Source organism: Diadema setosum, chromosome 1, assembly GCF_964275005.1.
Source record: "Diadema setosum chromosome 1, eeDiaSeto1, whole genome shotgun sequence".
Classification (NCBI taxonomy): Eukaryota; Metazoa; Echinodermata; class Echinoidea; order Diadematoida; family Diadematidae; genus Diadema; species Diadema setosum.
In genome coordinates this window covers 35,745,693-35,765,401 of record NC_092685.1, presented here as the reverse complement: position 1 = coordinate 35,765,401, position 19,709 = coordinate 35,745,693, and the positions used below count along the sequence as shown (strand labels likewise).

Sequence of the window (19,709 nt, the reverse complement as noted above, 5' to 3'; positions counted from 1 at the left end):
CTTGATTATCATGAAGAATCTTGTCAACGGCTGGCTCCGCAGTTGAGGAGGATGAGAGAGAGGACATTCATAATTTTTGGAAATGCTAACAAGAACTTTTGTAAGGGAATATTTTGAAAGTTTCGTTGTGGCAAGAAATAAAAGATTCTTTTAATGACGTGTTACTAAACTTCAATATGATTGTTTCGATAAATAGGCGTTTCAAAGAATAGTTCTGAGATTTGGGTGGGGAGTTGTCTATTTGTTTTTCCATTTTCCTTCTCCCTTTATCTTTTCACCCACAATTTCATCATGTGACTTGTTTAAGTTAATGTCCTGCAATAAATAAAAAAAAAAAAGAACTCTAAGGCAAACACATCCGTGAAGGCTCTCTGTCGGTAATCATGTCTTTATCCACTTCATGATCAGCAACATCTGTTTCAAAATGTGAAAATGCAAAGCAGGAGTCATCCTGAGTTTCTTGATGAAATTCCTCCGATGCAAACAATGCTTTGCGCACACAAAAAAGTTTACACGTAATAGATGATTAACTTGCGATACAGTTATTGAATTTTCGCGCCTTTTGGACTCGACATCAACAGGGGGAATAGGTCATCTAGTTCATGCCATCAAAAATAAATATAAGGCCCAAGGAGATGACAGGAAATTTGAGACGATAGTCTCCTGCTATTGTTTAAAGGATTACTGGAGCATGAGATGAAGACGACGGGAATCCACCTGATCTCAAAGTTGTACAATGAACCTGGCTCCACTGGAGACCCCGCCCCCAGCTCCAGAATGAAAGGTATAAAAGAAAATTATTTCCTTATCACTCGTGTCAGCAGAACAATGGCTGTATGGGCTTTATCGTGCTTGATATTGATTATTTTCATCAACGAAGTGTTGTGTATCACGAAATAATAATTATAATGTTTGATGGTCCTATTATGTATATTAGTGATAGGGGATTAATTGAAATAAAAATAGTGTGTAATGATTACTAATTAATTAATACTTATTCTACGAAGTGGAAAGGTAATGATTTGAAGTAAAGAATGATATAACCGCAATCAATTTATCAATGGCGTTAGTTTAATTGTTGATTTGTCATAAGATATAAATCTAAACTAAAGAGGATTGCCCACATCTGCTACAACACATCGATATGGGATCTCTGGAAAGGACAATGCCCTTTATCACCACGTTGCACTTGCCTTAATTGCTCAATTGCCTTGATATTGACTTGATAAAATAAGTGCCTGCTTCTTCAGTATGTAAGGATTAAGCTTCGGGATGGCTGTATAATAAACAAATTAAAGCATTAGATATTGTGTCTCTATAATGCCGCCAAATTAATGACATTTTCGACGCGTCGCAATCGTATTGATCACTCTTATTATCCATTATGAAAACTACTCATGCACAGATATCTCATGAGGTGTATAAGTTTAACGGGAGTGGAACTACCTGAAGGTGCACTGAAGGTGCAGTGACAATGTACAGAGAAGCCGTGAGTAATCTACGTCGGTGTCAAGAATGGACGCGCATGAATGGATGACCAATTCTTTGCACAGAGGTGCAGGGCTGACACCCTATTTGCACTTCCATCGCTCTTGCTGACGTGTTGAGACTTTTTGTTCTAAACCCATCACATCTGCGCCTCTACCCCACCCCGCCATCATGGACATGGAAGCCTCGTTGGTGAGTGCCAAAAGTAATTGTCTTACAGAGGTTTCGTCAGGGGAACTGTGGAGTTGCCCTGGAGAGCAGCAATTAGTGTGATTCTTTTTTTTTTTCTCTCCTCTTTTTGACATCGGCTAGTGCTCTGTGAATTCGTCAAGCAGTTTGCGTTATTTGCAATTCTCTGCAATACAGCGTTGAAATCCTCACCTATTCCTCATCCATTTCACACACCCAGTCAATTGCCTTCCCCTTATCGTCAGTTTTCTCTCTCTACATCTCTCTCACTCTCTTTCTTTCCGATCTTCTCGATTCTCCTCTCTTATTCTCCTCCTATTTTTCTGCGCTATCTCTTTGTGCATCCATTGTCTGTCTATCCGCATGTCTGTGATTCACTCTCTCTTAATGTTTGTCTAGCTATGTATGCACAAGTCTATGGTTCTGTCTATCTATGGTACATGTAACCCCTTTTCTCGATGTTTCTCTCCAACACACATCCTCACACACACACACACACACACACACACACACACACACACCCTCACACACACCCTCACACACACCCACACCCTCACCCTTTCCCCTCCCTCCCCCTCCCCCCCCCCCCTCCCTCCCTACCAGCCTAACCTACTTACCTGCCTAGTACATTGTACCTTCCTTACTCTCTTCCCTTTCTCTCTCAAGTTTGTCCTGACGGTCTCCCATGTCTCACCGTCACGTCCTACACGGCTTCATCATTCCGGGTACACCCTTCCTGTCAGCCAGTTGAAGACGTTGGTATCGACACCAATCCAGCAGTGTCACCCTCCTCCAAGGGTCTGTGACAGGTGAATGTCAGGCAGACGTGCATTTCTTCCAAGGGCTTGTAGGTATCACTAGTGATTCTCAGCTCAAAGAATAAGAACCGTGTAATGTGAACGTATAAAAATTGAGACCGAAAGCATCTCTACATACATGATATTGGTAGTAGTGAGTAGTTACATATTTGTATTCACTGGTGAGTAATGGTAACACTTGGACGTACCAAAGTCTTCGAAATTGTTATTGTTATTGTTATTGTTCATTTTCCATCTGTGAAGATGGCTGGATAGCCCATATTCAGCTACACTAAGCTGGTCTCCCATGGGGTCCAGTTGGATGTGAGGTGGGACCACTTCACCGGGTTAAACACCCTGCTCTTTGCGATGAATGAATGAAGCGGGATCTTTTACGTGCATGAGTTGTGACTCTCTCATACACGGGACCTCCATTTTATGTCCTATCCGAGGGAAAGAGTGTTTTGCCTCTTGCTAGAGGGGACAGTATGTTTACACACAACATTGATCAGTCCAGACTCGGGTTCGAACCGCGCTGCGCTGCCGACTGAGCCAACTCACCGCCCTTGAAGAAATAACTTGAAGTATGGGGAGACAAACTTATCACACCCGCATTACCCATGGGTAATGCGCAAAATGTTTTAGAATGTTTCCAACACACATCTTGAAAAATAATACTCCATGCCACATGTAGGCCCTACATACTTCACACACACATACACACACACACACACACACACACACACACACACACACGTACACACGTGCACACACACACACACACACACTCACACACCTAAGACAACACAACACGCACGCACTCGTGTACTAGGAGGTGAACGATGCATCGTCAGAGTCAATGTCAACATTAACTCTACATCATTTCTCCCACTGATATGACGCCATCTTTCTTCATGTAAACAATGAGTACAGGAACATTGGCAGTGAACTACAGTATATACTTATAAGTTATTCCTACTGTGCGGTGTGGGATGTTATCCGTTCTGATACCTGTACAGAAAGAGAATTAAGCAAAATGCGAAACATCCACGTTCTATTTCGCACAGCAATGGTGCCGAATCATCTCTCATTCCAAGAAAGATGATGCTATGTGATAATGAAGTACCCGTATTCCCCTAAGACCATGATGCATTGTATCCATACATTTTTTCAGTGTTTTAGTGCATTTTTCTTCATTGTAGTTCACAAAATGTCCACCTAAAGTCTCCGTAGGTTCATCCAAGTCCAGGGCATATGATTATCTGTTATCATCGTAGTTGTCATAGTGATCATCTTTATGAAAAGAACAGTACGTTAGTTGATATCAATTGATGCCCGTAGGTCACAGTGGTTATCCTACTATACAGTGATGGATAAACACTTCATACGCTTGACAAGCGGTTTTTCGTCAGCATGAATATAAAATGAGCACATCACACTTTTCAATTCAATTAGAGTACAGTCGAATCGGAGCTTAGCAATCAAAGTCAACGGGGATTGACATGTGTATATTATTATTCACAGCAACGCACCTCTTGTTGTCAGAAAGGTTTACTATGTGCACCGTGGCTCTCGTCTCGTATTGCAGACAAATGGTGTGGGGATGTATAATAATGATAGAGAGACTTTTATAAAGCGCTCATTCTTCGTAAAAAGACATTCATGGCGCTGTGTTGAAACACAAAATTACGTTGCAACAGAGTATCATAGAAGATAAGAATATAAGACATAAGAACAATGAGCAAACAAAGAATATACGTATATATACATTAATGTAAACAATAATCTTGTCACTCTAAATTAAAAAGGTAGGTTTTGAGGTTGTTTTTGAAAGCATCAATAGAAGGTGCTTGTCGTAGAGATATTGGAAGGTTGTTCCAAAGTTTTGAGCCCATGTATGAAAAAGCACAATCCCCAACTATGCTTGATGTATGTATGCATATTGTTACATTTGTTATAAATGCTTATCATGGATGTGAGTATGTACTAAAGGGTGCATGTGAAGGTGTTAATTATCTTTACTTTGTAATGACTACCATCAAAAATGAAACGGTTTGGACATCATGTCAGGACGTGATGGGCATGCAGGAGCGACCACATTGCGACCAGTCATGACGACACCCGAGTAAAGATGATTGATTGATCATGTTACGTTTACCAGACTCATATGATATCCATGATTTTTAGTTAGTAACCTTTTATTTAGAGAGCCTTACAGAAGAAGTAAAAGCTTGTTGGCAACCAGACATCACAGTCTGGAGAAAATCATTCTCTGATTATGGATGTAAAAAATATTTCAAGCGTCCAAGAGACTATCAAACACGTTTAGGCAGAGCTCACACTAACCCCCTTTTTTTCAATTGCCCTTCAAGCAAGTAAGTTTCTCACTTTTCATATTCTTATTTGCTCCAAAGAAAAACGTGTTTGCATGAAACAGAAATTTTATAATAAGTATTTGTCATTATTCTCAGTCACTAAAATCTTTTTATGGTATTTGCAATTTGTTATCTTAAATCTGGAGTTTCAATATCTGTGGTTTTATCATGAATGTACATATTTTCGCAACAGACGGGTATCCATTAATTGATGATTTTCATGGACATTTCCAAAATGTTTTCTAAAATACATGTACTTTTATTCATTTTTTCATGAAAAGGCTGAATAGGTGGTAGATCTTGTTCTGATGTCCATGATTTTGATGATTATCCTTGAGTCCTTGAGCAAGCTGTTTGTCTTTGTCAGCTGATCATTTTGTACATAAATATCTGAAATTAAGACTGTAGGATTCAAATCAGTGTTATGAGGGAGGGGAGAGGAGCAGAGGAATGGGAGTATGACAAATATACACTCTCTGTGATTTATGATTTCTTTACTTTTTTCACTAGATGGACATGGAATTGCTTTTACTTGCCCCGGGCAAGCGGACAGGCGCTATAGTGTCGAGTCCTGCGGTATAGGTAATTCAACGTGCAATAATGATAATAATAATGATAATAATGATGATAATAATGATAATAATAATAATAATAATAATAATAATAATAATAATAATAATAATAATAATAAAAAGATAACAAACTCGAGGTTGGCTGTTTTCATTCATATAGTTATAATGAAATAGTAATGATTTACTTGCGGTTATCGCCCTTTTTTATTTCACATTGAATTGTTGAAATATCTTTGGATTGATTTGAAAGCTTTTTTTTTCTTCTTACAAATACGAAGAAACAAAAAACAACCACAATACAAAAGTATGATATACATGTTCGTCCTTTCGAGCAATGTAAGAGTTCTTTTGTCTGTTAAAGTGTTAAGAATTAGATTTTCGAAGAAATCCTTATATTGCCTTATTCCATATTCTTTTCTACATCACGTTAATTTGCATTATTTTTCACATGCATAATATTTTGGCTTTATAGAGTAAGGGTGGAGACGGAAAATATGAACATGGTACTAGTATCATGAACGCCGATATTAACGATAATGGTGTCAGGTGGAGAGATGAGTGGCTTTGATATTTGATGAACTGACGTGCGATGCTGATGTTCAATCCATGAGAAGGGAAATTTCATGACGTGAGACCTCCGTTCTATCATGGCCATGGTTCTATACCTATAAATGATGCTGGATGACTAATCAAGAATCGTTTTTATGCATGTTATGTGTGCGAGTTTACGTGAGTATGTGTGTGTGCGTGTGAATCGTGCATGCGCCTTCGACCGTACTGCAGACTTTCCACCCCAACCCCCCCCCCCCCCCGTACGAGCGGCAGTCATTCCAGCAACTCGAAGTTTTCTCGAGTATCCGGGCCATATTAGCAGGAAACTGAATCCATTCCCAGGTTAACCTCTTTCTTTGAGAAGGAGGGGACATCATTTCCATCCTCAAACTTCAAGAGAGGCATAACAAGGCTCTTTTCTTAGCCGAAAACTTTCCTGTTTACTCCTGCCATCTGGAATGTAGTCGGTTTGCAAAGATGACACGAATTATGAGCCATTATGAATACCGCCACCATCATCAGCACTACACTGGTTGCCATAGTCACGAGCATCCTCATGACAATGGTAATCACATCCTCCCTTTGAGGTGACATTTTAGGCTGTATGCAACTGTTCTCATCAACATAGATGCTGTCATGAGCTGCACTGGGGTGCATTTATGCATGGGTATAAACCGTACTCAAAATTGACTTTTTTTTCCCTCCTGTCACCATCACTCACGCCCACTACACGATGAACGATAACCCTATCAAGACGGCTGAACGCTGGAAGGACACTAGTAACCACAACGAGGGACACAATCAGTGTATTTGAAAAATGACAGAGCAATTTATTCATAATAACAAGTTCTAGCTCATTGAACCGAGCGCAGAATGGAAATACCAGTTTGTTTACAGGCTCTCAGGTATATCTTATCATAACGTTATATAACGATATTTACGTTGTCTATACATACACACACTGACGCGTTATATAAGAATTTATTCAAAAAGAAACAAAGATAGTGTTTGAAACCATTACAAAAGCTGCTTTCCTTCAGTAAGGACAACTGACGATTCTCTTTAATCTTTCCAATGAAATAACAAACACCAATGCTATCTATTGGTGAAAAAAAAAAAAAACTAATATGCTCCGGTAACAAACATACAAAATAACACTGTGCAGTTGTACATGAACAACCAATAAGCACTATACAGTCAGACGAATCTATCTTCAGGGAGCTAAAATTCTGCATTGGGCTCACGTAAGATAATGAATACATGAAAATATTGATCTTTTTAGTTTGGGTCAATAACCCCCAAAACTCTAGACAGTGCTAAGCGTCAGACAAAACGAAAGTCGGTATAATAAATGTATGTATATCATATACCTTAAACGCTACGAATGATAACTGGGCATTCATCATAGAGTTCAGGTCTCTCTTTATGCAGTACGATTCGTCGCCCCTAGAAGTAGAACTATCATTCTGCATTTTGCTTCGATCTGTGTTTTATCTAACACAGTGCTTATGTAAATCGTAATGCGCGAATCAACCATTGACGGTGAGAAGTGATCTGATGAAAGACGCTGTCATAATGTACTGCACTCTAAACGCAATTTGATAGTGCCGTCTCGAGTAGCATTTACAGCATAGCGATTTCATTATAATAATGATAGATTCCATTTGTATAATACGCCAAAAACTAGATATCAGATTATTATTTTACTGAACTATTGTTCAAATACGACAGAAATTGTATTATGAGCTCCTTAACAATCTCACTGACAGCAACTACTTCAATATAGGTGCTCAGTGTTTTGAGCTAACTTTTACGTCATGTTAAAATTCATGGCGAACAAACATTCATATTGTCAGCGGATGATCCTAAGAATGATCAAACCACTATTTGTTTAGTCAAGTAACGGGCTTTAAGCAAAGATAGAAAGACAAAGTATTATTTACAAATGAATAGATAACTCGCTATTAAAGACATTACACCGCAACGGAGATTTCGCTGTCTGCACGGAACAGAACAAATGAATTGGGATGAAAAGCCACCAGGAATAGCATGCTTCTCAAATATCGACACTTTCCTCCCTTGGGTGAAAAGATTAGAAAAATCGCGTACTCACTGAAATCACCTGTAATCAGTCATTCGTCGAATATAATCGAACTTTTAAGTAATTACCAAGGAACAAACATGAATAATTCACAAGATTCGCTTTTAAACGAAGTTTGACATGAGACTGCTGTTGCAACATGAGACTATGTGAAATTACATGGAATTAAACAAAAAAAATAAAAAAGATGAATGAAGAGGTTTCAGGTGAAATTTGAGCATCAGGTAGGCCCTAGTATTGCCTGCCATAAATATCTATTTGAGAATAGCAGGAACTCCATTTCGCTCGACTTTGAGAAACGCAAATTGCATGATTATCCTCATTATGTTATGCGAATTTTACTGTCAAAAAAAGAGCCTGCCACAAGTGGGAAAGGCTCCCTCTCTCTCCCCTCTCCCCCTCCACACGCACACACACACACTCTCCCTCCCTACCGCCCTCTCTCCAATATCAGTGAGTGTTTGGTTGCAGTGAGTCCCATTGTGGACAAGGCAAACAGAGTTTCAGCATTCATTAAAAAAGCTTTTCGAGTTTCATTCAGGTATCTCAGGCTTCTCCACGGTGGACCAATGCTTACACTGCAGCAAACGTAAACGTGAAAATACGCGACAATATTGGTGCATTAACATACAAAACGTATGCAAGCCAAATAATCTAGACACAGTTCCCTATGTATGACAGCAGAACAAAAAGGAGGTGAATAAACACACAAAAAGGGGTAGTGCATACATTTCATGTAGTAAGAAAACATTCTGGAGTTCATGAAAATAAATAACATTTTAGTATAGCTATAATAAGGAAAGATACGAAAAAAAGGGTTTTCAGCGTGGAAGAAAAATATACTATATACATAGTAGCATTTATCAATGACTGAAATAAACGTTTCGACCAAAAATATTACATACATGGTATCATGTACAGATCAGATAGCATCATGACTAGCTGTCTGTGGAATTCTCTCACTCCTATCCCCATCTCACCGTCTCATTCTATTACTTTTCCGCCCCATCTCATTCTCTGAGTCTTCTTAGTCTAACTACCATTGATAACTTATCTTTAATCAGGAAGATAAAGAAAATTGGCATTTTCGTTCGACATAGCCTATTTCTCACAAGAATAACATACGAGTGGAGCACTCATCTTATTGTATTTTTACCGCAAGATTTTCTTTCCAATAATATAAGCTTTGTTTAACACCATTAATGATGAACAGTTAAACGTTTTAACTTGAACACAAGTGCAGAAGATGACTTTTCGATATGTTATTGATGACACTTAGATACAAAAGCTTCACATACATTTGTTTTTTTGTCATGATTTGTGTCTTACAGTATAGTCCTCGAACAGTGACGAGACACATTTGATTAACGCTTTCATCAAAACCTACGTTTTTGTATTGCTATAATGTCATGACAATAATACAAAACAACCATATGCATCGAATACTCTATTTACAAACGCGCACAAAGTCTGTAAATATGCAAATGTAGATCGGCACAAAAGGGTGTGATTAATATTTCGATTGTGAATACCGCATTACTCTGTATGGGTAGCAGACATAAACAAAAACAACAAATATATCTCTAGATAGTATGTGCTCAGTAATTTAAGCTTTTGTGTTACTAGGACGACTCGGTTGTCTTCTTCCCTTCATTGTCAGTCTGTGGAATGCTAATATTCGAAATGAAACGCTCCTCAGAGAATCTCATAGTTCTGCGAGGATAGATACAATATTCAAAATTCCATTTCACAAGCATTCATTAATTTTGGTTGAATAAAGTCAAGAGGTTTAATCTCAGAAACAAACTCATTGCAGTTTCAAATACTGCAAAGAGATTTATTGTAGTAAAGTTTCTATGATTATTGTTTTTAAGGTCGAACATTAGGAAATTTCTCCATCTCCCATCTCCATGGTAAAACAACTGCCATTGGCACTGGGGAAACTGACAGAATTCTCATTTGCTACTGCAAAAACGTGGATTGTTTAAGCTCATATAGTTTCACACATGAATTTGTGACACCAGAGATTACACGTAGAACTATAGGAAATTCGATAGCAATCAGTGTGGCTTTTCACAGCGCCACTAACTTTCTGCAACAAGCATTGATACTAAATATGAATTTTGATCATTGATATTTGTATACATAATATGAGTGTGGCGTAAATACGATGGAAGTTTAGATAGATAAATGAGACTTTGAGCATGAAAATGTAATTTCTACTTTTAATACTAAAAAGATTCCTTCATCAGCATTATAAGAATTAATTAATAACTAGTGTTCTATGAATAAACTTGCCACTTTGTTCAGAATTCAGATTTCACTGTTTTGAAATAGATGAATGACAAATTATGATTCCTACCACACCGTGGTCAACTTTGTTCAAGATTTGTTCGTCCGCCTGATGAAAGTTATTGCTTCTAATGTTGCATCAAACTTTGATTGGTGATTTTCTGGAGTTATGATGCAAATACGGTGTTAAAGTTCCCGTGATGTTGTTGATGTTTCGAAAGGAAGATCTTTTAACTAGATCAACTGAACACAAGGAAACTACAGCAACTTTAAAATATGGCTATAAAGCTATTATTATGTGCGGCGCTATAATAATATTAGTGGAACTACATGACACACAGTAGTACTGTAATGGTTTGTTTGAATGGGGTAGGCAAACTTAACTGTATGACAAATTTGATGACTTCATAAACTCCAAATATCAACATGTTACACAAAGAGTTCTACTTTAAATGTTTATTTTGGCCAATCAAAGCATAGAGAAGTTTCGGATATAGCCAGAATATCACCGCTGGATCAATGTCACAACAAAATGATAGAAAAAAAAAATGATGGTTTGACCTGGCAAAGTTGCGACAATCAAATCTCTCTGAAATGATAGTAAACTCTCAAAGCGCTATCATAAAAAAAAAAAAGTTTTCACACCTGAAGAAAATGTTGTTCTTGTAGGGCTACATAATATGTGCAGCATATTATGATATCTAGAACCATGTATTTGATCGTTGGCATGTTTTGGAAATATTTCCGACTCTTTGTTCTACATATTATACTTCGTGTTCCGGAATGTTCTAGAATGTTCATTGTAAGCATTTCCATATAGATTTTGAAATTTTCAACCCAAAATAATTGGGTTTAAATAGTCGTAAGGTGTCAATGGTCATAATACAGTTGACTGCTTAAAAAGACGGTGAGATGTTTGATATTTTTATCGTCAGGAAAAGACGGAAAGAGACAGCTCCTAGTAAGATATTATTGTTTCTTTGCAGTTTAATTGCACGCTTGATTATGTTTAAAAGCACTTCATAACGATGATGATAAATGCGCAAATCTACACACACACGTACACTCACTATCACATATCTTTAAACTTTCGTGAATGTTATACGAAACATGATTGAGAATAACCAATCGAGTGTTTACTGCAGTACCGACATTATGCCAGTGAATAATCATATCTATATCACTATATACATGTATGAAAACGTATATATTTATTCATTAAAAATTGATATAAGGTCACTTTGTGAACCATTTTCGTCTTCAGTTTTAAGTGCCGAGCTGTTAATCGTTGCATACCAACGTAAACGTTTAGATGCTTCCTCATGATAAGTATGGATGTAATGGAGTTTTGTGCTCGATATTTTTTTTTTTTTTTTTTACTGGTGGTGTATGTATGGTATATGTATATGTGTGTGTTTTTTTTTTTGTGTGTGTATTTGTGTATGTTAGCCTGTCTTGAATCAAGGATGAATTTGGAATGATTGTAAATGACATGCGTGAGTATACTTGCCTGCTATGTTTAATGTTAATAGGCAAAACGAGAAAACGCCTGGGGACACACCATGGTTATATATAGGACTAATTGATTGGAAAAGTGAGTGCATCGCGCAACTCAGTCACAAACTACACGAGCTTTGGATTTGTTCAATGTTTCTTCTGTCCGAGTATACACTACGGTGTCACGTTCTTAGAATGGTGCAGGAACGTCGTTCGCCTTTGAATATACACCATCGGGTCGTCGTTAATCAGAATCGAGTCAGAATAGCAAACATCCAAATATCGACTGGTTGGACCTTCGATGGGGATTGTCTCCTTCTTGATGATCACTTTAACGCTTTCTCCTGATGTATTATCTTGGCAGAGATAGACGTATTCCCAAATACATACTCTAAAACCTTATATAAACTGATGGGATATGTTTATATGTAATGACTGAAGCGTTTGATCCAACCTCATAGAAATGGTAAATGTGGCTGCAATATTGTTCATTACGCTCATAGACAGAGAATAATTTGTTTTTACTCTGACTAGAATACGTCCCAGTCTTATGGTGTTGTGCGTGATTACCATTTTCATCCACGTCTTCACTCGATCCTCTATGTTGCAGGTTTGTTTAAACAATGTATTGTTCCAGCATCACGTATTGAGCGTGCTCATGGATGGCTTTCTTTAGACGCCATGACAACGAAATTTCAATCTGCGCTCTTACGTGCTCCTTTGGTAATGTCGATTACATTTGCATAGACCATTAAGTTGATTGTATTCCGTTGCCATGGCTACGTGCCCGCGTGGCTGGTAGATCGGAGGGTTGGTTGATGCCGGATCTGCCATGGTTTAATTACTTACTCTCCGCTCTCCACGCTCTCGCTTTAGCTAAGAGTTTAGTTTCTTCCTAATGCGTTCGCACTTCAATCATCCCTGGCCACAAAGTGACTACAAACTTGACTTTAAAGCAGTTAACGTGAGACACTCGTCGGTATATGAATAGTTAAAGGCAACTAATCTTTAACAAACTGAATATTCTATAGGCGATTGACATCAACTAATTGTCAATCCCGTCTCTCTGTCTCTTGCAGCTTATTATTCAGCATTGCAAGGCCGCCCACACCTCCACTTAATCCTTGCCCGACGCCATTTTTGTTCGAATGGTGCCGGTGCTGGGATGTTTCATACAGTTGTTTCTGCATGACGGCTAAGGATACCTTGTTTGCCGCCAAAAAGTCTTTCATGCTGATCATCTCGTCGGACATCCTTCTCCCATCCGTCTCGCTGTCGTAATCCGTGACCTCCACGTTCCCGGGCCCGTTGTGGCGCTTGCCGGCCGAGTTCATCTGTCGCTGCAGGTGACCCGGCGTTATGGCGTTTCTCCGTGGCCGAGGTCGCCGTCGGTGGCAGCATCGACAGTCTAATTTCTTGATCGCCCAGTTCAGAAACTGCTTGATTATAATAGATATGACATTGTAGAAAGAATAGATGCAGCACACGCCTGCCGTGAGGAAGATAAAGTTACCGAAACGATACCAGTACTGCTGATTGTAAGAAGACTCCTGGCTTGAAACCAAATCTCCAAATCCAATTGTGCTAAACGCGACGAAACAGAAATAGAAGCTGTCCAAATAGGACCAACCAGGCTCCACCTTGGTATAGACTGCCGAGGCAGTGCAGGCGATGCTGATAGCTCCCAGAGTTAGATAGACCAGAACCCAGTATACCGACGGTTTCCAGTTCTCAAGATCGTCGTCGGATTGTTCTGACGGGCGACGACCACCGTTCTTGGCCTGCCCGTTCTGGTGCTGATCTTTAAGTTTGCGTATTCTCCGCTCATGACACTGTTTCATCACATAGGCCAGGAGTGTAATGAGCCTCTCCAGAAATATGTTGAAGAAGAGAATGCAGGCAGCACATCCGGGCAAGCCGTAGATTATCAGCATCACACGACCGCTAGAAGTGGACGGAGAGGTCATGCCAAAACCTGCACCACAATGAGAAAAGAAAAACAACGAAACTGTGTTAGTATCATCAAAATAATGGCCGTTTGTGATCTAATCATCAAAGTTCATGGGTGAAGGTGTTGAACGGTTTTGGTAATATGCATCTTCAAACTGCATATCCGTCTGTTTTTTACATCAAAGAAAAGGTCATAGATATAATGATAAGAAGAATTTATCAGTAGCAATAACGCTCTCACTCTCTCTTCTCTTCTCTTCTCTTCTCTTTTGACATTATGCACTTGCAAAATTGTGCACGCCGACTGATATAACTCTGCATCACTCGAGCTAAAGAATAAAAGCAATGTTATAAGCCTAAAGTATGTTTTTTTTTATTCACATTCAAACATGAACACACCAAGACATCAAATTAACCTGAATTCAACGTTTTGTAGGTGAAGCATTTGCGTTTGTTGATACCATGGTGCGTGCGATGCCTTTCGGGCGTGTTTAATTGTTGTCTTTGGTACTGATTTAGCTTTGCTATTGTTTCGTTTAATTTTTCTCTTTTTTGCGAAGACTTACCAAAGCATCATTAATAACTGCCTCATTGTGGCAATTACTGAGTAAATACTTTCTAGCATTCCTAATGCAACTTTACCTATTTCCCCTTTACAACACGCGCTGTCCATCTATGTCTTTATTTGTCAGTGCGTCAGCTGTCTCTGTGTCCATCAGTGTGTATAATATGGAGTCGGCAATCGTGGGAATGTGCTATTTGCAGATGCAGTATAGTAGTGCGTAAACCTTTTTGCCTACCTATGATAACGATATGTATTTTGTGCAGTACTCGCAAAATTCTATTCAGGGTGCTTAAAATGCTAGCTTGGCTTTGTCACTGAAACGAAAATACAAGTTTGTCACCAAGATGGGGCGTTTGTAATATTCTTTCATAACTCTATATAACGCATTTATCGTTCAGTACAATGTGCATAATGTGTAGGAGGCATTGAGTCGATAACCAGTGGTCTAATTCAGGCGTGTGATGAAGTTATAACCGCCAGCGAGCGGTGTTTTCTTTTGAAAATAGCGGCAAGATGTGTACATTGCACTCAAGAATCCACGAGTAAGCCTGGATTAAACTCTAAGTAAAGAATCGAGAGAGAAAGAGAAAGAGAGGGTGAGAGAGAGAGAGAGGAGAGAGAGAGTGAGAGAGAGAGAGAGAGCATGATTGCTGCGTATTTCATCTTGTATTCTGTTTGAAAACAATCATGCATCACCTTCTACCATTCCTCCTCACTTCACATCAACAAACCTTTTCAAACGTATTTGATTTTTTTTTTTGTCGACTGCTACGACTTTACATTTATTGTGCTCTCGAGCGAGTGATGCTAATGTGCATAATTTGGCAGCGGAGCAGCAACGCGTTCCCCGGCGCCTTTGATTCTTCAACTTTGAACAATGTTAGGTTGTTTTGTTTTGCTTTGTCTTGTCTTGTCTTTTCAGTTGTTGTTGATTTTTCATAAATCACTGTCTCCACGAGGCTCAGAATAATTCTTGTGACTTTTCTTAGAGATGCAGCACTTACTCATTTGCACGCATAAATTATCAGGTAGGCAGTTAACCTCGAACGAGAGGCCATACCAGAAGACATAATACAAGAATGAACATTGAGGAAAGAAACATTTTTTAAAGGTTTTTCCCTTGATGCATTCAAATTTTGGACTTGAAGATAATCATGACGATCAATTTATAATAATTTAGTCGAAGGGAGAGGACAAGAACAGGGAGCGAAGTGCACGTGTGTGGTGTGCGAATTTTACACATAACTTGTGTCGCCAAAATAATGTTTTGTGTTCTCCTGCTAAGGTAATCAGTTAGTTTCCATGGTTACAGCACGTTGTATTCAATGCTGATCAGGCAATATCAATTTCTCACACTTTGCCTCTACAAATTCAGCACTCCTGCGGTAACAAAATTTACGATTAAATGGTGAAAATGGTGTCGCTGCCCCTGCTTTTCATCGTCATCATACGCCAACGGCGTAAATCCGTACTGAGGAGTGGGGGGGGATGGTCACCATCACCACGATCACAAGCCCATAACCGGACCGGCGCAGCCTTGGGGGGGGGGGGGGGGGAAGCTTTGTGCCCCCTCCCCCCCCCCCCCCACACACACACACTTTACAGGGATCGGATGTCCCACTCTTTTGCAGAAATATAAAGTGGGAGGAGAATGGCAGCAAAAATATGAAGACTTTTTGTTGCTTTTTTTTTTTGCTTGTCAGATGACTTGCGGCGGAAAATCAGTTTGTTTTTGAAATATCTGTGAGAGGGAGCGGAGCGACCGAACGGGGGGAGGGTGTGTATGGGGGGGGGGGGTGTATCCCTCTCCCACACGAAGAAGATTTTGCATTTTAAGACCTGAAATTCAGCGATCTGGTGCACACGTTTGGTGAAATTTTTGTGGTTTTTTTTCTTAAAAAAACCCAATAGAAAATGAAATATTCACAATATATTATTGAATGACTAAATCGTGGTATTTCAGCTCTTGCTCCGCCTGTGCGACATCACTGCGAAGGCCTACTAAATAGTGGGGCCTATCACCGGCGTAGACAGGATTTGATCTTAGGGGGAGCGGTTATGAGATCGTGAGGGAGCGAAGCAAGCAAGGGGGAGGATATGGTAGGGGGGTTTCCCCCTCCCACGGTGAAATCTTTTTACATTGAAAATTTTGACATTTTACTGTCCAAAAACTGCCGTTTGTAGCTATATTCTTCGCTTTGGAAACTAAGGGGGGGGGGGCACACCGGCGCAACTGCTGTCAATCACTGGCAGCAACATCAGGAGAATGGCATAGCGATTATGCGAGCGAGCGGAGCGAGCGAGCTTGAAAATTTTGACATAATACTTTTACAGTCTAAAAACTGCCGTTTGTAGATATACTTCTTCGCTTTGGGAATTAAGGGGTGCCGCACCGGGCGCCGCACCGGGCGCAACCGGGCGTCAATCATTGGCAGCAACATCAGGAGAATGGTGTAGCGATTAAATGCGAGCGAGTTTGAAAATTTTGGCATTTTACAGTCCAAAAACTGCCGTTTTTGGCTGTATTTTTTCGCTTTGGAAATTAAGGGGGGCGCACCGGGCGCAACTGCTGGCAGTTACTGGCAGCAACATCAGGGGAATGGCATAACGATTAAATGCGAGCGAGTGAAGCGAGTGAGCTTGAAAATGTTGACTTTTTACAGTCCCAAAACTGTCGTTTGTAGCTATATTCTTCGCTTTGGAAATTAAGGGGGGGGGGGCGCACCGGGCACAACTGCTGGCAATTACTGGCAGCATGCAACATCAGGAGAATGGCATAACGATTGAATGCGAGCAAGCGAAGCGAGCGAGTTTGAAAATTTTGACATTTTACAGTCCCCAAAGTGCCGTTTGTGGCTGCATTTTTTCGCCTTGAAAATTAAAGGGACTGTACAGTACTGGTTGAGGTGAGGATTCATGTTTTGAACATTCCTAAGTGAGATAATGAAAAGCCTCTCATGAAATATGAAAGAGCATGTAATTTTAAGAAGGATTCAACGTTTATTTGATGAAAATTGGTTTTCAAATGGCTGAGATATCCCAAAAAGTGCTAATAATAAAAGGCGACATGCCACAACTTTATTAGGATCTCTTTGTTTCACCTTGTTTTTGGATGTCTCAGCCATTTCAAAACCGATTTTCATCAAATAAACTTTTGATACCCCTTAGAACTGCACGCTCTTTGACATCTCATAGAGTGGTTTCAGAATATCTCGCAAAACGTTAAAAGCTAAATCCTCACCTCGACCAGAACTGTACACACCCTTTAAGGGGGGGGGGGAACACCGGGCCAACTGCCGGCAATTACTGGAAGCAACATCAGGGGAATGGCATAACGATTAAATGCGAGCGAGCGAAGCGAGTGAGCTTGAAAATTTTGACTTTTTACAGTCCCGAAACTGTCGTTTGTAGCTATATTTTTCGCTTTGGAAATTAAGGGGGGGGGGCGCACCGGGCACAAGTGCTGGCAATTACTGGCAGTATGCAACATCAGGAGAATGGCATAACAATTGAATGCGAGCAAGCGAAGCGAGCGAGTTTGAAAATTTTGACATTACAGTCCCCAAAGTGCCGTTTGTGGCTGTATTTTTTCGCTTTGGAAATTAAGGGGGGGGCACGCCGGGCCAACTGCCGGCAATTATTGGCAGCAACATCAGGAGAATGGCATAACGATTAAATGCGAGCGAGCGAAGCGAGTGAGCTTGAAAATTTTTATATTTTACAGTCCCGAAAACTGTCCTTTGTGGCTGTATTATTTCGCTTTGGAAATCAAGGGGGGCGCACCAGGTGAAAACTGCTGGCAGTTACTGGCAGCAACATCAGGAGAATGGCATAATGATTAAATGCGAGTGAGCTTGAACATTTTGACATTTTACAGTCCCCAAAACTGTCGTTTGTGGCTGTATTTTTTCGCTTTGGAAATTAAGGAGGCGCACCGGGCGAAAACTACTGGCAATTACTAGCAGCAACATCAGGAGAATGGCATGATTAAATGCGAGCGAGCGAAGCGAGCGAGCTTCAAAATTTTGACATTTTACAGTCCAAAAACTGCCGTTTGTAGCTATATTTTTTCGCTTGGGAAATTAAGGGGGTCGTATCGGACGAAAACTGCTGGCAATTACTGGCTGCAACATCAGGAGAATGGTATAATGATTAAATGCGAGCAAGCAAAGCGAGCGAGTTTCAAAATTTTGACATTTTACAGTCCAAAAACTGTCGTTTGTAGCTATATATTTCGCTTTGGAAATTAAGGGGGCGCACCGGGCACAACTGCTGTCAGTCACTGGCTGCAACATCAGGAGAATGGCATAGCGATTAAATGCGAGCGAGCGGAGCGAGCGAGCTTTAAAATTTTGACATTTTACACTCCAAAAACTGCCGTTTGTGGCTATATTTTTCGCTTTTGTTTGTCCCACTTTTATGGGGGAACCATTCCCCCCCCCCCCCCCATCGACGCCTCTGCGTATGAGGGTGCTTTTGTTAAGTGAAAGATCTGCTACACACTCTTTGATAAATTAGGGAAATATACGTCAATCTCAAAAGTGTACAAAGTCTATCGAAAGGGATCCTGTATAGCGGAGCTTTTGCATGTTTAAGATTGCAATACAACTATCTGGTGCATAGTTCTGGCGATATTTGGACAATTTTCCATTAAGAAGGTTCGAGATTTGTCCTCATCTCGGGAATTGCTTGGGGGGTAAATGATTTGTCTGCCTAAACACTTCCGTAAGGGGCGGGCAGATGCCCCTTTGCCCCCCCCCCCCCCCCCCCCGAGATACATTCGACGCCCCTGATCTTCCCTGGGTATGCCCATAGATGTATCCTGACTGAGTCATCAGTCACTGTCGTTTCTCAGGAATGATTCAGGAAATGGAGGGGGTTCAATTATGGCGATAATAGTTTTTTTATTGTTTGTTTGTTTGTTTGTTTGTTTTCGTACATATTTTGCAGATGGTCCCAAGTTACTCGCGTCATTGCATGTTTACATGTAGGCCTATACTATGTGACGTTGTCAACGTCTGAGCCATACCTTACATTGTACAGTATCGTCGGCCTCATGCCAAAAGGGCACTAATAGTGTACAAAGTCTATGGTGTTAAGGCCCTTTTGGCGTAAGGCCGACGGTTATGTCGATGTTACTTTCTTCGCGAGCGAGCGAAGCGAGCGAGCGCTTGAGAAAATTATGTATACATTTTCCTACAAGATAGAATACTGTTCAGCTCTGTTACCTGTCTGAAGGCCGGTGTACAAACGTCACGCAATATGCCAAAATTGATACTATCGCATTTCTGCTTCCTCCATTTTTTTCCCCAAAATTCAGGGGGGGATGTT

General features: G+C 40.1%; 1 protein-coding gene across 1 annotated transcript in view; it reads right to left on the bottom strand.

Annotated features, from left to right (window-relative positions):
* Positions 1–12,915: 12,915 nt before the first annotated feature.
* LOC140230022 (potassium channel subfamily K member 13-like) overlaps positions 12,916–19,709 on the bottom strand; it is a 52,921-nt gene continuing 46,127 nt past the window's right edge. The window contains exon 2 of the mRNA XM_072310231.1: positions 12,916–13,838. Within this exon, the coding sequence (XP_072166332.1) occupies positions 12,916–13,838 (923 nt within the window). The remainder of the gene's footprint in view (positions 13,839–19,709) is intronic.